Here is a 23,087-nt window from a genome sequence, read left to right as displayed (position 1 = left end):
TCAACACACAAATGAAACGCATATATGGGAGCTGTTTTTACAGTCTGCAAATTCCTGTCCATCCAGTCCTGAGATTTACGCAGCACAAACCTGTGTGGCAGGGCAACAAACCTGATTTTTTTTTCTCTGCTTCAGTTAGGTAACACTTCCAGGTCTTGTCCCTCCCCCCAAGCCTGTGACTGGACAGTGAAAGGAGAAGCAGCAGACCAATGAGATCATCTCTCTGTCACTCTGCTCTCTCCTCCTATCAGCATGCTCCTTGTTGGCACTAAGTACAACTGATTGGCTCCTTGTGCTTTTTGTTCTCTCCTTGTCTAAAGTCAGCTGAATCGGCACTGAGGCTGATACCAGGTCAAACTCAGGTACTTACACAGCTGGTGTTTAAAAAACAAATTTAATACGTATTAATGAATACAGAACTTCATAAATTCATGTTTTTATATCTGTCCTGCATTGGGAATTACAGATGTGCCCGACGGAAAAATCTGTTACCTTTTTTTTTTCGGATTCATTCATTAAGTTAATCGTTTCATTTCGTCATATACCTTATGTAAAAAAGTTTTATATATTAAAATTTGTTAAGTATAATTGGATTTGTTTCGTATATTCGGATTCATTACGTATATTTGGATTTGTTTTGTATATTTGTTTTTTTTGTATATTAGGTTTCTTTACGCATATTCAAATTTGTTTTGTATATTTAGATTTGTTTGGTATATTAAGATTTGTTTTGTATAATCAAATTTGTTTCGTACAATCTAATTTGTTTCGTATATTTGGATTTGTTTTGTATATTAGGATTCGTTATGTATATTCGGATTTGTTTTGTATATTAAGATTTATTTCGTATAATCAAATTTGTTTCATATATTTGGATTTGTTTTGTATATTAGGATTGGTTACATATATTGAGATTTGTGTCATATATATGGATTTGTTTCTTATATTTGGATTTGTATTGTATATTCGGATTTGTTTCTTATATTCGGATTCATTTTTATATATTTGGATTTATTTAGTATATTCGAATTCCTTTTGTATATTCGGATTCGTTACATATATTTGGATTTGTTTTGTATATTAAGATCCGTTTTGTATATTCAGATTTGTTTTGTATATTTGGATTTGTTACTTATATTCAAATTCCTTTTATATATTTGGATTTGTTTTGTATATTAGGATGCGTTACGTGTATTCAAATTCGTTTTGTATAGTTTGATTTGTTTTGTATATTAAGATTCGTTTTGTATAATCTAATTTGTTTCATATATTTGGATTTGTTCTGTATATTAGGATTTGTTACTTATATTCAAATTTGTTTTGTATATTTAGATTTGTTTTGTATATTAAGATTAGTTAAGTATATTTGGATTTGTTTTGTATATTAGGATTAGTTACATATATTTGGATTTGTTTTGTATATTAGGATTAGTTACATATATTTGGATTTGTTTCATATATATGGATTCATTTCGTACCGTATATTTGCATTCATTTAGTATATTCAAATTCCTTTTGTATATTATAATTTTTTTCGTGTATTTGGATTTGTTTTGTATATTAAGATTTGTTTCGTATAATCCAATTTGTTTTGTATATATTTGGATTGGTTTTATATATTAGGATTTGTTACGTATATACAAATTTGTTTTGTATATTTGGATTTGTTTTGTATATTAAGATTTGTTTCGTATAATCTAATTTTTTTTTGTATATTTAGACTTGTTTTGCATATTAAGTTTTGTTTCATATAATCGAATTTGTTTCATATATTTGGATTTGTTTTTTATATTAGGATTAGTTATGTATATTCAGATTTGTTTCATATATATGGATTTGTTTCTTATATTAGGATTCGTATTGTATATTCGGATTTATTTCTTGAATTTAGATGCGTATTGTATATTCAGATTCGTTTCATATATTTGGATTCATTTCGTACCGTATATTCGTATTCATTTAGTATATTCGAATTCCTTTTGTATATTCAGATTTGTTCCGTATATTTGGATTTGTTTCGTATATTCGTTTTTCTGAATAGATTCGTATTTCGGAAACCTATTTCGGAAGATTGCCTATATTCGTTTTAAAGGTGATGATATGTTTTTTCGGGAGATTACTTATGCCCTGTTTGGGTTGGATGGGGGTGGGTCCGTCAGAATCTCCAAATCATAACACAATGAATTAAACAAAAATACATTTTGGATTCATTTGTTAGATTTGGATCCATTCAGAGATTCTGATGGATCCACCTCCATCCAACCCAAACACAGTAAGCCCCTGTACACACGGTCGGAGATTTCCACAACCAAATCCGTCGGATTTTTCCCGTCGGATTTTGTCCGTCGGATCTTGTCCGAAACTGTTGCATACACACGATCGGACAAATTGGGCGAAAAATCCGATCTTTCAGAACGTGATGACATAATTTCGTTATGATGGGACTACATTCAGGCTAGTAGCCAAAAGCTTTGATGTAGGAATTTGATCTGCGCATGCGTGGCACTTGGTCCAATCAAAATTCTCTACACATGATCGGAGTATGTCCAATCGGCCTAGTTGGTTGGAAAATATTTCCAACAAGTTGGAAAATTGGGTCCGACGGATATTCCGACGGAATCAGTCTGATGCATACCACACACAGTCGGATTATCCGACGACACGGTCCGATAGGACACATTCCGACGGATTCTCCGACCGTGTGTACAAGGGCTAAGTATTAATCATCATCTTATTTCACTTATGCCTTACTTTATTTTTATTTTTTTGCAATATGTTTCCGTTTCATATGTAGTGCGTTTTTTTTATAATGATGAAAAATGTTAACACAACATAAAAACAAAATGGATTTGAATTAACTCAGATCATTCGTTATGTTGTTACGTTATTTCGAATGCTTCAAGCGTTACCAAAAGGCCCAAACTATCACATCAAGTCATCCGAATGAAACAAATGAATACAAATTAATTTGTTGTTTCATTCAAATAACATTTTTCGGATTCTTGAAACTCCTTACTCTTGTGATCCGGAGATTCAGGTTCTCCGAAAACTCCATCCGAATTGGAATTCATAACGAAAGGAATCGCACGTGTCTATTGAAAAAAAGGAAGATGAAGCATCTAGTGAGGACACTGGTCCAGATATTCGCTGCTTGTTGGACTCCAGAGCTGGGAGCCTCTTAGCTTGTATTGCGTTTGCATTTTAAGGGAGGGGGTATCCCATTCATTTTTAACGCCCCCCCCCCCCCCCCCCCCGGTGCATTGCATTTGCCAAAAATGGGTCGTTCTTGGGTGTGTGTGGATCCTCATTGAAAGCCCATAGGCCAGTGATGGCGAAGCTTGACAGCCCAGATGTTTTGGAACTACATTTCTCATGATGCTCAACTACACTGCAGAGTGCCAGAGCATCATGGCAAATGTAGTTCCAAAACATCTGGGGTGCCAAGGTTCGCCATCACTGCCATAGACAATGAATGGGCAGATGCAACACAGTATAGATGTGAATGGGCCCTTAATTGGCCCCTGGCACGCTGCCTGTGTAAACAGGGATCTATCGATTTGGCATAGTGTGTACAAGAGGGTTGGACCTGCTGTGCTGCCAATGAGGATGGCATGGGAGTTTTGGGATGCAGGTGACACCCAGAAAGACTGCACACATATGTACTGTTTGGGGGCTCTTCAAAGTCAAGGCAAAACCCTGTGGGGTAACTAAGGCTAAACAGTTAGGAGACCCTTTGAAGGAGAAGACTTGTGATGTGCCTTAGGACTCGCCTGCCTAAAGCTCATTCTATATAGCTTTTTAGTAAATAGCAATAGAGTATTATTTACATTGCTTTTAGTGAATTCCCAATATAGATTCTCTATGGGGAGATTGGTAAAAGTTTAGAGCTGTGGCTCTGATGAAGAGGGTTCTCCCTCGTAACGCGTAAGCCGTTTGTGATGCCTTCTGGTGCCTCCTAATATCTGGTGCAGGTTGAGGGCGTCTAGAGATACTGCCCGTAATTGCTGGAGCATCGATAAGCCTTGTTTTAAAGCTCATTTGTGAGTATAATTCTTGTTATATTTTATAAATAAACGTTATCTTTGGTAATGCACAAGGTCGGTGCGCCCTCCTTCTCTTTTTGTATGTAAAAGTTTAGAGCTGGCACCAGTGACAGCTCTTCTTGATGAAAGAGGAACAAAGGAGTTATTTGAGTAATGCCAGCGAAAGAGCTTAATCATACCAGTTCTTAAAACACCTCTGATGATGTAACTGTTTGCAAGCAGCGGAGTCATTTTTAACCAGCACTATCTTTAATTAGCTCCTTCTCCCAGTGTGTCATCAAAGAGACATGAGTCCCCATAGGAATGACTACTAAATATATGGCAATGAGTGTTTTGCATATGCCCTCGGGCTACTGTGGTAGCCATATTCCGCCTCGGTGTGTACAGTCTAATAAGAGTGCCGAGGGTCTAAAATACTTTAATGATATAAATTGGTTTATAGCAATAAAAGCACAAAACAGGCGACGAGTTTCAGGAGTCAAACTCCCCCTTCTTCAGGGCTCCGATTAAAAAGATGGTGGAAGTGTTAAGATGGCACAAGCCAATATGTGATGGTGTAGAAGTCTTGATCCTGAGTAGCATTTTTTTTGTTTGTGCCTTGGTAACCACACTCGTTTCTGTAGGAAATTGATTGGCTTCAGGAATAAGCTTATTGGCTGGCAGGCAGAATATCCCCAACTAGCGTTAGAATCAGAACCTTCAGAATCAGTGCCATGTTACCCCTGACTTTGTCAGGTGACCAGTGCAGCACCAGCTATTGATACGGAAGTGCCACCAGGATGTCAGACAACTAAGGACAGTGTCATGTTAGCAAATCAAACGATCATAATAGAAGTATAGCATTTCCCCAGAATGCCCAATATTACCAGGGTGCTGCCACATGACCAGAATGCTGTTAAACACCTAGAATGCTGTCAACTGTCCAGAGTGCCAGTAAATGACCAGAGTTCTGTTAATTGTCCAGAGTGCTACCAAGTGACCAGATAAATGAGCAGAGTGCTGCTAAATAATCAGTGTGCTGCCATGTGACCAGAGTGCTGCCAAGTGACCAGAATGTTGCTAAATGACCAGAGTGCTGCCAATTGTCCAGAGTGCTACCAAGTGACCAGATTGATGCTAAATAATCAGAGTGCTGTCATGTGACCAGAATGTTGCCATGTGATCAGAGTGCTGCCATGTGTCTGGAGTGTTGCTAAATGACCAGAGTGCTGCCAATTGTCCAGAGTGATGCCATGTGACCAGAGTGCTGCCAATTGTCCAGAGTGCTGCCATGTGACCAGAGTGCTGCCAATTGTCCAGAGTGCTGCCATGTGACCAGAGTGCTGCCAATTGTCCAGAGTGCTGCCATGTGACCAGAGTGCTGCCAATTGTTCAGAGTGCTGCCAATTGTTCAGAGTGCGGCCATGTGACCAGAGTGCTGCCAAGTGACCAGAGAGCTGCCAAGTAACCAGAGAGCTGCCAAGTGACCAGAGTGCTGGCAAATGACCAGAGTGCTGCCAAGTGCCCAGAATTTTGCTAAATGACCAGAGTGCTACCAAGTACCCAGAGTTTTGCTAACTGACCAGAGTGCTGGCAAGTGACCAGAGTGCTGGAAAATGACCAGAGTGCTGCCAAGTGCCCAGAATTTTGCTAAATGACCAGAGTGCTACCAAGTACCCAGAGTTTTGCTAAATGACCAGAGAGCTGCCAAGTGACCAGAGTGCTGGCAAATAACCAGAGTGCTGCCATGTGACCAGAGAGCTGCCAAGTGACCAGAGTGCTAGCAAATAACCAGAGTGCTGCCAAGTGCCCAGAATTTTGCTAAATGACCAGAGTGCTGGCAAGTGACCAGAGTGCTGCTAAATGACCAGAGTGCTGGCAAGTGACCAGAGTGCTGCCAAGTGCCCACAGTGCTGTCAAGTGCCCAGAGTTTCGCTAAATGACCAGAGTGCTACCAAGTGACCAGATTGATGCTGTTTAAATTACCAGAGTATTGTCATGTGACTGGAATGCTGCCATGTGATCAGAGTACTGCTAAATGACCAGAGTGCTGCCAATTGTCCAGGGTGCTGCCATGTTATATAGCAATGCTATACAGTCAGTGCGGCACCTTCCCACCTTAGCACTTAGAACAAAACAAGCCATCGTAGAGACTAGAGAGATATCTTTGCCGATTTCCCTGCCAACGAATGCAGCTATGAGTAAGTGCGCCTGCTTTCCTAGGGCGGCTGTCACCCTCGCTTGTGTTCCATGAATTATCTTTGGCAGCATATGAAAAATGTAAACATTACTACCAATCTCTGCAAGTCGGAAGGCGCTGTAAATTTTTCATTCACAGATTCTGCCGCCCACCCGCAGGCTGATGAAGAATCCTTTTATCCGCAGGATATTTTCTTTACGATCGCTTTATGGCTCTTACACACTGGTAGCGCAGCTTGGAGAGCGTAAAAAAAGGACTTGTTCTCCGGTTAGTGGCGGACGGTGGGGCTTATTTCATTCCACTGACGGACAATGTCTCTGTTCTAGCTATGGACAAAATATATGTAAAAGAACGGCAGTCAGTTCTATTCTTCAGTCATTTGCTTTTGGGGAGTCGGTCGTTGGCCGTCACTTGAGATTTGATATTGCTTAGATTGTAATTGTCCCGCACTTTACACAATGGCTTGTATTTAAAACAATTGTCGTAGGGAAGGCCGCCCAGAACCCCCAGTTTATATCAGTAAGTACAAAATGATTGCGATATTGCTATCGTCTTTTGCATTTTTTTTGTTTTTTTTTCTCCTGATTAATATAATCAAATCACACGATCGATCAAATGAAAATACCTTCAACTGGTTTACCATTTTTTACCTCCCCCCCCCACCCCCTTCTTTCTTAAGCTACAAAGGCAGTGGATGGGGTGGAGGCATTCTGCAGCTGCAATGCTTTACATCAAAAAAGATCCCCCCTGTAGCTACCCACTAAGCATGGCACATTTACCTGATTGGGGCCGCACTGCAATGGGTGGTGTGGGTTTTTAGGGGTTAAAAAAGAAGCAGTAAGGAGGCGCCATAACACCTTCTTACCACCTAGCAAACGCACCCTGAAGAGTAATCCACTGCAGATTTCTCTATAGAAGGCTAAAGCTTGTGTAAACTGGCCTGTTCACACTTACTCCCATTTTAAGATATAAAAGTCGCAAAACAATATAAGCAGCTTTGTGCTAAAGACTTTTTCATAATCACTCAATCTGACCACCCGAGGATGTTTTTTTTGGCACAAACATGCACAGTTGGGTCTCTTCTGTATGCATGCCTATGTGTTAGAGAGTGTTAGAATCAATACAGCTTAAAGTGTTACTAAACCCAGGAGCCTGCATTCACTATATCTGGTCCCCCCAGGAACCTGCATTCAGTATATCTGGTCTCCCCATGAACCTGCATTCACTATATCTAGTCCCCCCAGGACCCTGCATTCATGATATCTGGTCTCCTCATGACCCTGCATTCACTATATCTGGTCCCCCCAGGACTCTGCATTCACTATATATGGTCTCCCCATGACCCTGTACTCACTATATCTGCCCCCCCCCCCAGGACCCTGCATTCACTATATCTGGTCCCCCCAGGACCCTGCATTCACTATATCTGGTCTCTCTATGATCCTGCATTCACTAGATCTGGTCTCCCCAGGACACTGAATTCACTATATCTGGTCTCCCCAGGACACTGCATTCACTATATCTGGTCTCCCCAGGACACTGCATTCACTATATCTGCTCTCCTCAGTAGCCTGCATTCACTATATCTGGTCTACCCATGACCCTGCATTCACTATATCTGGACCCCCTATGACCCTGCATTCACTATATCTGGACGCCCTATGACCCTGCATTCACTATATCTGCTCTCCTCATTAGCCTGCATTCACTATATCTGGTCTACCCATGACACTGCATTCACTATATCTGGTCTACCCATGACCCTGCATTCACTATATCTGGTCCCCCCAGAACGCGGCATTCACTATATCTGGTCCCCCCAGGACCCGACATTCACTATATTTGGTCCCCCCAGGACCCAGAATTCACTATATCTGGTCCTGCCAGGACACTGCATTCACTATATCTGCTCTCCTCAGTAGCCTGCATTCACTATATCTTGTCTCCCCAGCACCCTGCATTCACTATATCCTGTCCCCCCAGGAGCCTGCATTCACTATATCTGGTCTCCCCAGGACCCTGCATTCACTATATCTGGTCCCCCCAGCAGCCTGTATTCACTATATCCGGTCTCCCCAGGACTCTGCATTCACTATATTTGGTCCCCCCAGGAGCCTGCATTCACTATATCTGATCTCTGGCAGCCTCTAGTATTCTCTTGTCTTAGGTATCCTTTAATGAAACCTCCAGGCAAATTCATAAAACAGTCATTGGTGACTTTTTTTTTTTTGGAGCCCATTAATATGGTACATGCCAGCTGAAAATTTATATCAGGCTTGCAGTGCGGGGTTTACAGAAGCTAGAAGGCTCCTAGTGGGCGTAACCAGTGTGATGAAGTTCACAGGGAGGCGGGGCAGTGGCACCGGAGCTGGGAATTGCTTTGCAGCGCAGCAGTGGTGGGAGGGGGGGCGGCGATCACAAAACTGAACGCTTCACATTACAAATCCTTTGTCAGGTAAACAATCCCCGTATCTGCGCTCCCGCTATCTAACCGTTTGGCTGGAGCTTAATAGAACATCAACCCCACAAAATGATTCAGCGGCACTGTAGAGATTTGAACATTGCGTTTGATAAACAGGCGGCACATCTCCACCTGCTCCTCTCCGAGGTTTGCCAGCGCCTGTCGGGGAGCGCAGCTGTCAGTCATCTGTCCTTCGTGTTTGTCAGCAGCAAATATTCACAATTAGCATTAAAACCGCCAGAACGCCGGTGCTCGCTCCTTCGTGACTGGCATGTTGTGATTGCTCGACACGCAACAAACATTAGCTGGAGAGCAAATGAGAGAAGGGAGAGGGCATTGTGGGCATGGTTGGAGGAAGGATAAAATGCCATTTTTACTGCAGGCGAAATTCATTACAGCGAATGCAAAAGAGAGAGCGAAGGAGGGAGGGAAAAGCAATATAATAGCGTAGCCCCTCACCCCACCGCCGCTCTGTGATCTATCCATTCCTATCAAGGCAAGTTGGCAAATGAGATCACCATAAAAAATCCACAGCTCTTTACACGCTACATGCAAGCTTAAAGAGGCCCCCGCAGCCCAGGGCATGCTTGTGCTTGTGGTTCTTTCACAATGACAGGTGCGTAGCCCTCAACATTCTCTAAACAATCAACCACGTTCTCTAAAATAGCTGCTGTTGATGAAGTTCTCCGAGGCTACAGTTATTCGCCATCTTGCCTTGCAGCACCGCAGCCCTGCAGTCAATTCCCATTTCTCTTTAAAGCCATCAATGCAGTGCTTTTGGCTGCGGATTATATTAAGCTCCCATTTTAAGATATAAAGGTCGCAAAACAATATAAGCAGCTTTATGTTAAAGACTTTTTTATAATCACTCAATCTGACCATCCGAAGATGTTTTTCTTGGCATAAACATGCACAGTTGGGTCTCCTCTGTATGCATGCCTATGTGTTAGAGAATGCAGTCACTACAACTTAAAGTGTTACTAAATCCAGGAGCCTGCATTCACTATATCTGGTCTCCCCAAGAGCCTGCATTCACTATATCTTGTCTCCCCAGGAGCCTGCATTCACTATATCTTGTCTCCCCAGGAGCCTGCATTCACTATATCCAGTCTCCCAAGGAGCCTGCATTCACTATATATGGTCTCCCCAGGAGCCTGCCTTCACTGTATCTGGTCTCCCCAGGAGCCTGCTTTCACTATATCTGGTCTCCCTATTACCCTGCGTTCACTATATCTGGTCTCCCCAGGAGCCTGCATTCACTATATCTGGTCCCCCCAGGACCCTGCATTCACTATATCTGGTCTCCCCAGGAGCCTGCATTCACTATATCTGGTCTCTCCAGGAGCCTGCGTTCACTATATCTGGTCTCCCCAGGAGCCTGCATTCACTATATCTGGTCTCTCCAGGAGCCTGCATTCACTATATCTGGTCTCCCCAGGAGCCTGCATTCACTATATCTGGTCTCCCCAGGACCCTGCATTCACTATATCTGGTCTCCCCAGGAGCCTGCATTCACTATATCTGGTCTCCCCAGGAGCCTGCTTTCACTATATCTGGTCTCCCCATTACCCTGCGTTCACTATATCTGGTCTCCCCAGGAGCCTGCTTTCACTATATCTGGTCTCCCCATTACCCTGCGTTCACTATATCTGGTCTCCCCAGCACACTGCATTCACTATATCTGGTCTCCCCAGGAGCCTGCATTCACTATATCTGGTCTCTCCAGGAGCCTACATTCACTATATCTGGTCTTCCCAGGAGCCTGCATTCACTATATCTGGTCTCCCCAGGAGCCTGCATTCACTATATCTGGTCTCCCCAGGAGCCTGCATTCACTATATCTGGTCTCCCCAGGAGCCTGCATTCACTATATCCGGTCTCCCCAGGAGCCTGCATTCACTATATCTGGTCTCCCCAGGAGCCTGCATTCACTATATCCGGTCTCCCCAGGAGCCTGCATTCAGTATATCTGGTCTCCCCAGGAGCCTGAATTCAGTATATCCCACTATATACTGAATGCCGCCATTACTAGTATAATAAAATGTTCCAGTATATATCCCATTGTTTATAGAGACTATAACTTTTGCACAAACCAATCAATATCCGCCTATTTTTTTTTTTTACCAAAGACATGAAGCACAATACATATTGGCTATGCTTTTTATTGGATATGTTTTATAGCAGAAAGTAACAAATATTGTTGCTTTTTTTTCAGAATTTTTGGACATTTTTTCATTTATGCTGCAAAATATATAAAAAAAAACAGAGGTGATCAACAACCACCAAAAGAAAGCTCGTTTTGAGGGAATAAAAATGATATAACTTTTATTTGGGTACAGTGTTGCATGACCGTGCAATTGCCAGATAAAGTAGCGCAGTGCTGAATAGAAAACAATGGCATGGTCACGAATAGGGATAAAACCTTTCCAGGGGTCAAGTGGTTAAGCTGGCCATACATGACCCATATTCCTGCTGAGTTTTGCTGAATCAGGCCAATCTTTGAGCTGCAGGTGGCCCTGTCGACACCAACTGGTCAGCTTCACCACTCAGATGCAGCCACTGTTTGGGTATTCAGACAGCCATGTGCGCTGCAGATGTCTGCGTATAATAGACAGCAGGGTAGATTCCTTCATACACATGTGGATAACCTTGCGCCCCAATTGCGTTTTAGCATTTGAAGGATTAAGTAAAACCTTTCACAAGGGAAATATGTGGGCTGCCATTGGTGATCTCTCTTAAAATGTTAGTTGCTGTGGTGCAGACCCAGTTATGGTTAGAGTAAATGACCTCGTTTTAGGGTTTCCAATATTAGTATTGCCTCTGTAAAATATTATATGTGCTTTAAGTGTCATATACTTACAACTTATAATAAAAGACTATCCTTTACACCCGATAACCTAATGGACTTGTCCTTTTTTTGTCTCTTTCTTCTAAACTTTAAGAGCCCAATATATATCTGTCTAGAAATTTTACTGATGTTCAGTTTATTAGTGCTGAAGTTTTGTTTAACCAGTATTGTTCCTTCGGCGTTCCTACCAATATCCTGTTTGTAGTGGAAAATAGTTGATTTATGTGTTGTACATATAAAATGTTGGTGCCTGTGAACGTTCTCTTTTATCCAGGTCATGGTATATCTAGTTGTAGTTGGTCACCTTCATCTAGAATTTTAAAGATGTTTCACAACTTGTCAAGGCCACCTGTTCACTTGCTTTAAAAATTTAGTTGGTGACAATACTGCCGTGGTTGAGCCTTTGTTTGCTAATGTCATCTTTTCTTTGTTTTTTTTTTATCTTAGAAAATGAATTCCGAGGTGAGCTTCTGAACCAAAGGTGGACCCGTGGGGAGAAAATCAACAGCTGTCTCACAACACCAAGACTAACCAGCCGAGAGTCCAAGGTAAGAGTCCAAAACCCACTCATTGGCGAGTCTTGACACATTCATTGGACAGTATTGGCCTATTTATTGGCGAGTCGTCACCCGTATATTGGTCAGTTGTAGCCCATTCATTGGCCAGTCTTGAGTCTTGACCCATTCACTGGCCAGCCTTGATTGGTTCATTTGCTAATCTTGAGTATTTGTTGGCCAGTCTTGGCCCCTTCCTTGACCCTTCATTAACCAGTCCTGGCCTCTTCATTGGCCAGTCTTGGCCCCTTCATTGACTAGTCTTGGCTCATTCATTGGCCAGCCTTGACTGGTTCATTTTCCAATCTTGACGTATTCGTTGGCCAGTCTTGGCCCCTTCCTTGACCCATTCATTAACCAGTCCTGGCCTCTTCATTGGCCAGTCTTGGCCGGTTCATTGACTAGTCTTGGCTCATTTATTGGCCAGTCTTGGCCCCTTCCTTGACCCATTCATTAACCAATCCTGGCCTCTTCATTGGCCAGTCTTGGCCCCTTCATTGACTAGTCTTTGCTCATTTATTGGCCAGTCTTGGCCCCTTCATTAACCAGTCTTGCCCCATTCATGAACCAGTCTTGTCCCTTTCATGATTGGTTGATAACTTTAGTCACAAGGACCTGTCACTAAACATTCAGTAGATGCAAAAACAGATGAAGGTTGCCCATAGACAGGAGGTGTCTCACCAAGAACAATGGGCAGCAAGACATCTATCTGCCCAAGGTAGGGGAGTGCAGACGGGACTTTTGTTTTATAAAGATTTTCCAGTAAGTTGGAAGTTCTATGTATTTAATATTGAGCACTTCTGGTGGTCAAAGTTGTTCTTTATTGTCCCCTAACTTTAAAAACTAAGGACAGTCCCTCAAAAATAAGGGAAGGTCAGACAGTGAACCCTTAATGAACATGACTCTGAGGGCAATGCCTGCCCTGCAATAAACACAAATGAATGCACGCACACACCAACACACGCACCCAGGCTAATGTCATTGGGAGTGAGACAGCTTCGGAATCCTTTGTGTCAGCCGATCAGGAAGCCACTGCTGTGTGTTTGTCTTCTGAATGGCGTTAACAATAGGCCCGCTGTCAGGGGTATTTAAATGAAGCGGCTGGGAAGACGCCCCCAGAGAGAATACCATCAAAATAAAACATGCCTCTGAGTCTCTCACGTGACTGGAGTTTTAAGAGGACCGCTCCTTACAGGGAGATTCCAAGAGGAGAATAGAATTCAGTACATTCTACAGAACGATTCTGTTTTTTGGAATCACTGTTGGGAAGAAAAAAAGGGACTTTATCAAACCTTTGAGAATTTACATTTAAAGTATATGTTAAAACTTTATATTTTTTTTAGTTTTGGGTAAAGTGGGGAACTATTTGAACCTCTGTTGGGTTTCTACGAGTTCTTAATCTCCACACTTGACGGTGACAATGGTTTCTGTCACCACCTGTCTGGTAAATCCCGTTGTCACCAGGACAGCAAGTCAAGGGAAATGGCTCTAACAGAGCCCTGCATAGCTGTAGAAACCTGACATAGGTTCCAAATTCTTCTGAGTGTATCCAGAAGAAGGATAAAAGGGGCATGCAGTTTAAGCCGGTACTTACAATTTCAGCTTCTGGATCTTCCAGAAACACAACATCCATCGTACAATACATTTCAACCCAACAGCAGCTCCTCCAAACATCAACTTTGCTCACTAAGCTCTTGTACACACGGTCGGAGATTCCGACGGAATGTTTCCTATCGGACCGTTTTGTCGTATATTCCGACTGTGTGTGGTCTGCATCGGAATATCCGACGGACCAACTTTTCCAACTTGCCGGTAAAATTTTCCAACAAAATGCTCCGATTGGACATACTCCGATCATGTGTAGCCTACTCCGACGGACAAAGTGCCACGCATGCTCAGATCAAATTCCTAGACCAAAGCTATTGGCTACTAGCCTGAACGTAGTCCCATCCTAACGAAATAACGTCATCACGTTATGTACAATCGGATTTTCCGACAACTGAGTCCGACCGTGTGTATGCAACATCACTTCCGGACCTCTTCCGGAATAACTCAGACGGATTTGGTTGTCGGAATCTCCGACCGTGTGTACAAGGGCTAAGAGACCTCAATTCTGGGCTTTCCTTTAAAGGCAATATGGAAACTGACCTATTTTTGAAGTGGCCCCGTCTGTTGCATTTCAGCCTCACACGATCCCAATATTATCATTATAAAAAGAACAAGAAGCTGTTCTTGAACCCCCAGCCTAGGCAGCCATGGTCACATGGTCTATAAATACAAATAAAACCAAGGATGCTTTGAAATTCCAATACTAATTGGTATTATTGGACTCCAATATGTGAAGATCTATAGAAACTTAATTACCCCGGCATCAAGTCTAGATTTTTCCAGTCCATCCACTTATAATGCCGTTTCCTTTAAGTTTAATAAAGAAAATGCCACACTGGATTTACTTAAACCCCTCAGCAGTTAAGTCTCACTTACACCCCAGCCATTTCTAAACTGAAGCTAAAGACATCTGAAACATTATTAAAAGTTAATATAACTCTCGAATAAAGTGATTTCAAATTGTGTTTTTTAAATGAAAAAAAAAGTGTGAATGAATCCTTACATTTCCATCTGACTCATGGGCTTGCTTAAAGGGTCAATCCACCCAAAAAATGTATATGTTTTCTTATGTGGTGAATCAGGCCCTGGCTTTATTATTTGTGCTATAAATGCTACAAATCCTGGTTTTGCTCCTGTCCAAAAGGGAATTTTGGGTATCCTCGCCCCCCTTTGTGTCTCCTAGCATCTCCTGTTAGATTTTCCATAATATACAATAAATAATGAAATCCTACAGGGGTGATCAGAACCCCTCATAATGGCCACAGTGAATATGCAGACCTGGGAACATAATGCAGAGATGGTGGGAACCACTATAAATGGGCACAGCAGGTGTACAAATCTGGGAACTCAGTACAGGGATGGTGGGAACCCCTCATAATGGGCACAGCAGGTGTACAGACCCGGGAACTCAGTACAGGGATAGTGGGAACCCCTCATAATGGGCACAGCAGGTGGACAGACCTGGAAACTCAATACAAGATTAGTGGGAATCCTTCACAATGGGCACAGCAGGTGTACAGACCCAGGAACTCAGTACAGCAATAGTGGGAATCCTTCATAATGGGCACAGCAGGTGTACAGACCTGGAAACTCAGTACAGGGTTGGTGGTACCCCCCCATAATGAGCACAACAGGTGTACAGACCCAGGAACTCAGTACAGGAATAGTGTGAATCCTTCATAATGGGCACAGCCAGGGCCGTCTTTAAGGCAGGGCAAAAGGGGCAGCTGCCATTGTTTTGGGGCCCAAAGCAGCTGCCTCATACTTGCCAACTATCAGAGTTTAAATTCCCTTGTCCCTTGAAGTTTTAGTCCTGTGCTATGTCCTGATATCTCAGTGTGAAGTGCTGCTACTAATGCTGCCCAGCTCTGCCCTATTGTTGTGTACAGATGACTCACCTGCAGACCCTGTGTTTACATGTAAATACCCAGCATTCCTATGTAAATAGCAGCATTCATATGTAAATAGCTTCACCCGAAGGCATAGATATGTAAATAAAGGCAGCATTCATATGGATATCATGCCCCCTTCAGTGAGCAGTAATTACTGTACAGTAATCTCTAGCAACCAACCAACAAGCAGAAATCATGTAGTGTAACATCTAGCAACTAATCAGCGAGCTGTAATGTGTGCTGTAACCTCTAGCAACCAGTCAGTAAGGGGTAATGATACACTGTAACCTCTGGCAACCAATTGCTATTACTGCCTGATCTGATACAGTAAAACGATTTTAAGTCTAGCTGCTATTTATTGTATGTCTCAGAGCAGGTAGAGAGCAAAACTGTATTGGGGGGGGGGAGGGGGGGGGCAAGAAAATGTTTGCCCAGGGTCCAATCATTATTAAAGACGGCCCTGGGCACAGCAGGTGTACAGTCCTAGGAACTCAGTGCAGGGATGGTGAGAACCAATTATAATGGGCACAGCAGGTGTACAGACCCAGGAACTCAGTACAGGGATGGTGGGAACCCTTCATAATGGGCACAGCAGGTGTACAGACCTAGGAACTCAGTGCAGGGATGGTGAGAACCAATTATAATGGGTACAGCAGGTGTACAGACCCAGGAACTCAGTACAGGGATGGTGGGAACCCTTCATAATGGGCACAGCAGGTGTACAGACCTAGGAACTCAGTACAAGGATGGTGGGAACCCTTCATAATGGGCACAGCAGGTGTACAGACCTAGGAACTCAGTACAGGGATGGTGGGAACCCTTCATAATGGGCACAGCAGGTGTGCAGACCCAGGAACTCAGTACAGGGATGGTGGGAACCCTTCATAATGGGCACAGCAGGTGTACAGACCTAGGAACTCAGTACAGGGATGGTGGGAACCCTTCATAATGGGCACAGCAGGTGTACAGACCTAGGAACTCAGTACAGGGATGGTGGGAACCCTTCATAATGGGCACAGCAGGTGTACAGACCTAGGAACTCAGTACAGGGATGGTGAGAACCAATTATAATGGGCACAGCAGGTATACAGACCTGAAAACTCAGTACAGGAATAGTGGGAATACTTCATAATGGGCACAGCAGGTGTACACACCTGGGAACTCAGCATAAGGATGGTGGTAGCCTCTCGTAATCTGCACAGCAGGTGTGAAGACGCAGGAACTGATTGCTGAGATGGTGGGGACCCCTTGTAATAGATACAGCAGGTGTACATACCTGTGAAGTCAGAACAAGGATGGTGGTAGCCTCTTGTAATGAGCACAGTAGGTGTGCAGGCCCAGGAAGTTCAGTATCCCTTAACAACCAATCACTTGGTTGAACCTCGGTTAACTGCTATTGGTTACTGCACTTTACATCGTTTAAACAAACCTGACTGTCTGCTGCACTTATTAAGAGAGGGAGCGTTGAGCCCAGATCAGAGAGTGTGCTATAGGACACACACGCACAATAATTAGAAAGCAGATCTGGCCTGGGGCTTTTTTGTTCCCAGGAAATGGAACATCCCAGAGAGCAATCTGAGCTGAAAAAAAAAAAAATTGAAAGAACTCTTCCTGCTATGCAAACACTATACAAAGCAGCGGTTCATGGCCGTTCCCCGGAGAGAACAATATGGAGTCTCTTCTGTTCACTGCTGGAGCTTAGATGCCCTCTCCTGGCTCCACACAAACAGCCCATTTATTTGTGAAGGGAGCCTTGGGGTTTATGCCATAAAATATATATTAAATTAAAAATATCTGTAAAATTAAAACCCAGTCTGTTACTTTACTGCTTTCATTTATCAGCGTCAAGGTCGCTGTATTGTTCATTGACGTAGATGCAAACCAGATGGCATTTAGTTTGATAAGACACTTTGCATCATAAATAACGATGAAATTAACTAAATGCAAAAATAAAAATGTACGCACAGTTGGGCTTTCCAATGGAAAATGTGCGATCAGATCGCGTGTTCGGAAAATCCGATCGTGTGTGGGCTCCATTGGAATTTCCGACACACAAAGATTGAGATCTAAAATTTTTCAACAACAAAATCCGATTCGTTTAAATTGCGATCGTGTGTAGACAATTCTGATGGACAAAGCGGCACGCATGCTCAGAATAAATTATGAGATGAAAACTACTGCCCTCTTCATAGTCCTGTCCTACGTAGTTTACGTCACCTCGTTCTGAACGATCGGATTTTCCAACAACTTTGTGCGACCGTGTGTATACAAAATCGCCATTTGCTCCAAAATCCGTCTGAAAAAATCCGACGGATATTGTCGTCGGAATGTCCGATCGTGTGTACACGAGCGCTCTTTTATCTGCCATCCAGTCCTTGAGATCTACACAGCTCTGCCACAATGCACGGCCATGTCTGTCGGGGTGACACTTAGCCCCTGTACACACGGTCGGATATTTCGACAACCAAATCCATCGGATCTTGTCTGTCGGATTTTGTCGGTCGGATCTTCTCCGAAACTGTTGTATACACACGGTCGGACTAAGTTGTCGAAAAATCCGATCATTCAGAACGTGATGACGTAATTTCGTTACAATGGGACTACGTTCAGGCTAGTAGCCAATAGCTGTGATGTAGGAATTTGATCTGAGCATGCGTGGCACTTGGTCCGATCAAAATTCTCTACACATGATCGGAGTATGTCCGATCGAACCAGTTTGTCGGAAAATATTTCCAACAAGTTGGAAAATTGGGTCCGACGGATATTCCGATGGAAACAGTCCGATGCATACCACACACAGTCCGATTATCCGACAAATCGATCCGATAGGACACATTCCGTCGGAATCTCCGACCGTGTGTACAGGGGCTTAGAGGTCGCGTGTCGCTCCCCCAGCCTGTGATTGGACCGTCAAAGAAAAAGCAGTAGACTGATGAGCTCATCACTTTGCTCTCTACTTCTACCAGCGTGCATTTTTACAGCATATCAGCGCTGCAGAATTCCCGATTGGCTGCTTGTGCTGCTTCTCAATCCCTTGCTCCAAGCTCTGCTGTACAGGGCACTGCAACTTAGGTACAGACACTGTTTGCATTTAGAAACAGCATTTATTGATGCATGAATGAATACAGAGCTGCATTGATCGGTGTGTTTATATGTGCCTGGAGTTCAAAACCAACTTCTGCATTGTGATTCTACCGCCGAAAATGTGAATTATATTATAAAATCTGCTGACGTCACTTCCTGGAAATATCTCGTTTCAGATGAATGTAGACCATGATGATAATAGGACACGCACACGATCCAAAATCAGAGGTATGATCCCCTATAATTTTATTTCTCTGTTAGATTATCACTCCAGGAAAGCCCCCAATTTAGTGCATGTGATAATAATTCTCCTAGTTTCTGCTCTGTGTAATCTCTGTACTCCTCCTTTATGTCCATCCCCTGCACACCAGCTGCGTTGCTTTAGACGCAGTGATGGTGAACCTTGGCACCCCAGATGTTTTGGAACTACATTTCCCATGATGCCCATGCACTCTGCAGTGTAGTTTGAGCATCATGGGAAATGTAGTTCCAAAACATCTGGGGTGCCAAGGCTCGCCATCTCTGCGCTAGAGGCAAACATTGCAAGTGCCCTACCTAGTAGGCTGCTAGAATGAGAGAGAAGGTAGAGAGCTGGAGTGAGCAGCACAAACTCCTTTGTTTAAAGGGAACCTGTCAGTGAATTGTCAACTGCAGCACTAAAAGGCAGTGACTGCTAGGTTGCATGCTTGTAGTCTGGCACCAGGGGCAGACTGACCATTGGGCCACTCGGGCACTGCCCCGAGGGCCCCGAGCCACTAGGGGGCCCCATCAGGGTTGCCAGCCTCAGTAAAACCATGGAAAGTATGTAAAAAACTGTGTTTGTTTTTTTTTACATCTGTCTCTGAAATGTCCCTTATCAATATCCTTTTGGTCTAAAAATCCAGAGATTATAGCTGCCCCAACTCTCCAGTACCTTCTCAGCCAATAGAAACATGTCTGTGTATACTGTGTGTACATGTATGTGTATACTGTGTGATTGTATACTGTGTGTGTGTATACTGTGTGGCCCCATAATCTCGGTTTGCCTGGGGGCCTCATAATCTCCTATTGCCCGGGGGCCCCATGAGTTGTCAGTCCGCCCCTGCCTGGCACTGAATTTACCAAGCCGCACCGGCAAGCCCCCTCACCCTTGCCATCCAATTGTGAGCATTTCCAAGCAATAAAGAAATGCTCCTTTGATAGTGATGTGGTGAAGGATGGATAAGGCCTCTCATACACACTGGACATTTTGTTAGAAGCCATTCCTCCTGGCAACGCGTGTTTTGGTAGAAAAAAATGCGTGTAATGCGTTTAGGTGCGCTTTGGTGCGTCAATCGCTTGGGTGGTAATTCATTTCATTGGCCAGAATAACAATCTATTTTGGACATTGAAATGAATTAAAGCTCAAGCACTAAACGCCATAAAATAAAGCAGAGGTGGGGGTGCTACTGTGTTGTGCTAAAAAAAAAAAATTGGGGGGGGGGGGGGGCGTGTTGTGTAGACACATAATGCCCATACATCTTGGGGGGGGGGGCACAATTTAGCATGTTTGCCCTGGGCTCTAGATGGCCTTGTCCTGGCTACTGGGTAGATGGGACAGTTATCATTCATGGCGTGCCTCCAATGTAACACTTTTGGAAAACCGTTAAATCGATGGGTTTAGTTCTGCTTTGAGGGGAATGTATGTTTCAGTTGTAATGCCCCTTTAAATGACAATTTCATCATGACAGTGTCCAGAAATCTCTGCAACCACGCTAACTTCAGTGCCCTTGTTCAGTTAGCTTCCTATGTGTCTTTTATAAAAATCCAATGCAACCAAATTAAAAAGCTTCTGGGAGGGACTACAGCTTCTCATCCCATGATTCTGCGCTGTGCAGGCTGAGGCTACAGTGAGCTGAATGCAAGGGCAGTGCTGGAAACAGTGAACACACCAAGCTGCATTCTGGCTGCTCGGATTGGCTTCAGGGCCAATCAGAAGATAAGGATACCGGCACCACCCATGAGGATATAGCCAGCCCTTTAGGAAATACACAGGCAAGCAAGAATTAGATCCCCTGTTTTAGAAAATGATCATGTCACCCCTTTTATAGAAAAATCATCCACATAGTGTTTAATGGATGATGGAAAAAGTCAAGGCTTAGAAATGGTCCATCTCTTTTTTTCCCCCCGGAGGGACCCTTTAAGTCATCTCTCGTTAGATTCATTCACAAATATAGACCAACGCAGATTCTCATTAGTCCTGCGTGAACTCCGGAAAGCCTTTAATTACGTACAAGGATTTACGTCCAGAGCATAGATAGTAGAGAGCGCGAGGGGTCCCAGGGGGAGCGGTGGTAAGCGATGCGAGGGCACACACGCTGGGGCTGTCTATGAGGACATGGTGTTCAGATTTCGGCTGAGTCTTTTATTTCTGAAGGGCCCTTAGTCTGTGACCACGAGAAAATGGGCAGAGATTTCCACCCTATGTAGTACGCTGAGAAGGAGCCTGCACTGTACAGAATAAAGATAACCAGAGAATGATTTGCTTTCTCTTCAGAAGCACTGTGAAAATCCTGCTGAATCTAGCTGCTGTAAATGATAACAAATCCAGAGTACACTGGGTGCAGCGCTTCCTGAATAGCATTTGGAGTGTAGCACTCAATATTACTTGCTGCCTGCATTTTATTTGTAATCGGAACAATCTAAAGGCTGCCTCGGATTTTTTTATAGTACATGTGAAAGGAATCCATTGCCACTAAGTTTTTCTTTACTGATTCATGAACAGATCAGAAAAAATGTATTGATTGTTTAGTTTTATTTCTCTGTGTGATGTATCAGTAAAGTCATTGGCTGGTTCTGCCACCTCTTTTTTTTTGGCCCTACTGATGACATCACAGGCAACTCTTACCTGGCTCCGCCCCCCCCCCTCCCCCCACAGGAAACAATTTACTGCTTCCCACTGAAGCCATTGTAAATGTGTGTATATTGTTTGTGCTTTTTTTGCAGGTATCCCGGTTGAACTTATTGGACAGGACTTGAGGTAAGGAGTGAATTCTTAGAAGGGTTATGATGAGATACAATACTTTTCTAGTGAATGAATAGGCTGCATTCTCAGTGATGTCACCAGTCTATAGTGAATGGATAGGCTGCATTCTCAGTGATGTCACCAGTCTCTAGTGAATGGATAGGCTGTATTCTCAGTGATGTCACCAGTCTCTAGTGAATGGATAGGCTGTACTCTCAGTGATGTCACCAGTCTCTAGCAAATGGGTAGGCTGTATTCTCAGTGATGTCACTGGTCTCTAGTAAATGGATATGCTGCATTCTCAGTGATGCCACTGGTCTTTAGTGAATGGATAGGCTGCATTCTTAGTGATGTCACTGATCTCTAGTGAATGGATAGGCTGTATTCTCAGTGATGTCACCGGTCTCTAGCAAATGGATAGGCTGTATTCTCAGTGATGTCACTGGTCTCTAATAAATGGATAGGCTGCATTCTCAGTGATGTCACCAGTCTCTAGCAAATGGATAGGCTGTATTCTCAGTGATGTCACTGGTCTCTAATAAATGGATAGGCTGTATTCTCAGTGATGTCACTGGTCTCTAGTGAATGGATAGGCTGCACTCTCAGTGATGTCACCGGTCTCTAGCAAATGGGTAGGCTGTATTCTCAGTGATGTCACTTGTCTCTAATAAATGGATAGGCTGCATTCTCTGTGATGTCACCGGTCTCTAGTGAATGGATAGAAGGAAAAAATTATGCATCCCTTATAAACAAATATACATAAATATAAATGGTATTTGTGAGAATGTCCACCACGTGATAACTAATAAAAAATAAATAAATGAAGACCAATTGATCTAATGATTATGAACTGTCCGTGAGTAGATATAATCCAGTAAACATCAATGCAGGTCAACAAGTGAGGAAATCTTGCGAAGAAAGGCTTACCAGAACGGTTGGACTTGAAGGGGCATATACCTCTCAAGTCCAAAAGACTTGGGTGTCAAAACACCACGGTTGATGGAAAACCACCGACAATCCTGATGAGATCGGTCTTTATTCTTAAAAAAAAACATTTAAATTCCTACTCGCTAGATTTGAGAAGAACGCAGCAATTAAAAATGAAGTAAGAGAAGCGCCTTGAGCCTCTTCTCCCCCTCGCTATCATCCTCCACACATCCGATGTCAAATAGCATTCGTTAATTATTTCTTCATGCAGTCGCCGAGTTAATGTCGGCTCGGAAGGTGTCTTTGTCTGTAGTTGCACATACAAATCTTTAATTAAGCATAGCCATAAAACCGTAATGAAGCACTCAATTAATTAAAGTAGGTGAAGTGTTTCATCTGTTTTGGAGAAACGTGGAGGCCGGGTCACATGGTTCAGCAGAACGCAATCCAAACGAGCAGCACAACCCTACGCTGGGAAGAAAACCAGAAGTGGTTCATTTCTGCTTCC

At 43.3% G+C, this 23,087-nt stretch overlaps 1 protein-coding gene across 5 annotated transcripts in view; it reads left to right on the top strand.

Moving 5' to 3' along the window:
* MYT1 (myelin transcription factor 1) overlaps positions 1-23,087 on the top strand; it is a 105,508-nt gene that overhangs the window by 33,575 nt on the left and 48,846 nt on the right. For all 5 annotated transcript variants that reach the window (XM_077460377.1, XM_077460374.1, XM_077460373.1 and 2 more), the window contains exons 2-4: positions 11,979-12,079; positions 18,846-18,897; positions 21,634-21,667. In XM_077460377.1, the coding sequence (XP_077316503.1) occupies positions 11,979-12,079; positions 18,846-18,897; positions 21,634-21,667 (187 nt within the window). The remainder of the gene's footprint in view (positions 1-11,978; positions 12,080-18,845; positions 18,898-21,633; positions 21,668-23,087) is intronic.

The sequence above is a fragment of the Lithobates pipiens genome, unplaced genomic scaffold (assembly GCF_037356315.1).
Source record: "Lithobates pipiens isolate NorthernLeopardFrog02 unplaced genomic scaffold, aLitPip1_a1.2 Scaffold_28, whole genome shotgun sequence".
NCBI classification, from domain to species: domain Eukaryota; kingdom Metazoa; phylum Chordata; class Amphibia; order Anura; family Ranidae; genus Lithobates; species Lithobates pipiens.
The sequence above is the reverse complement of the archived record's forward strand: the minus strand, read 5'-3'. Positions and strand labels throughout refer to the sequence as shown.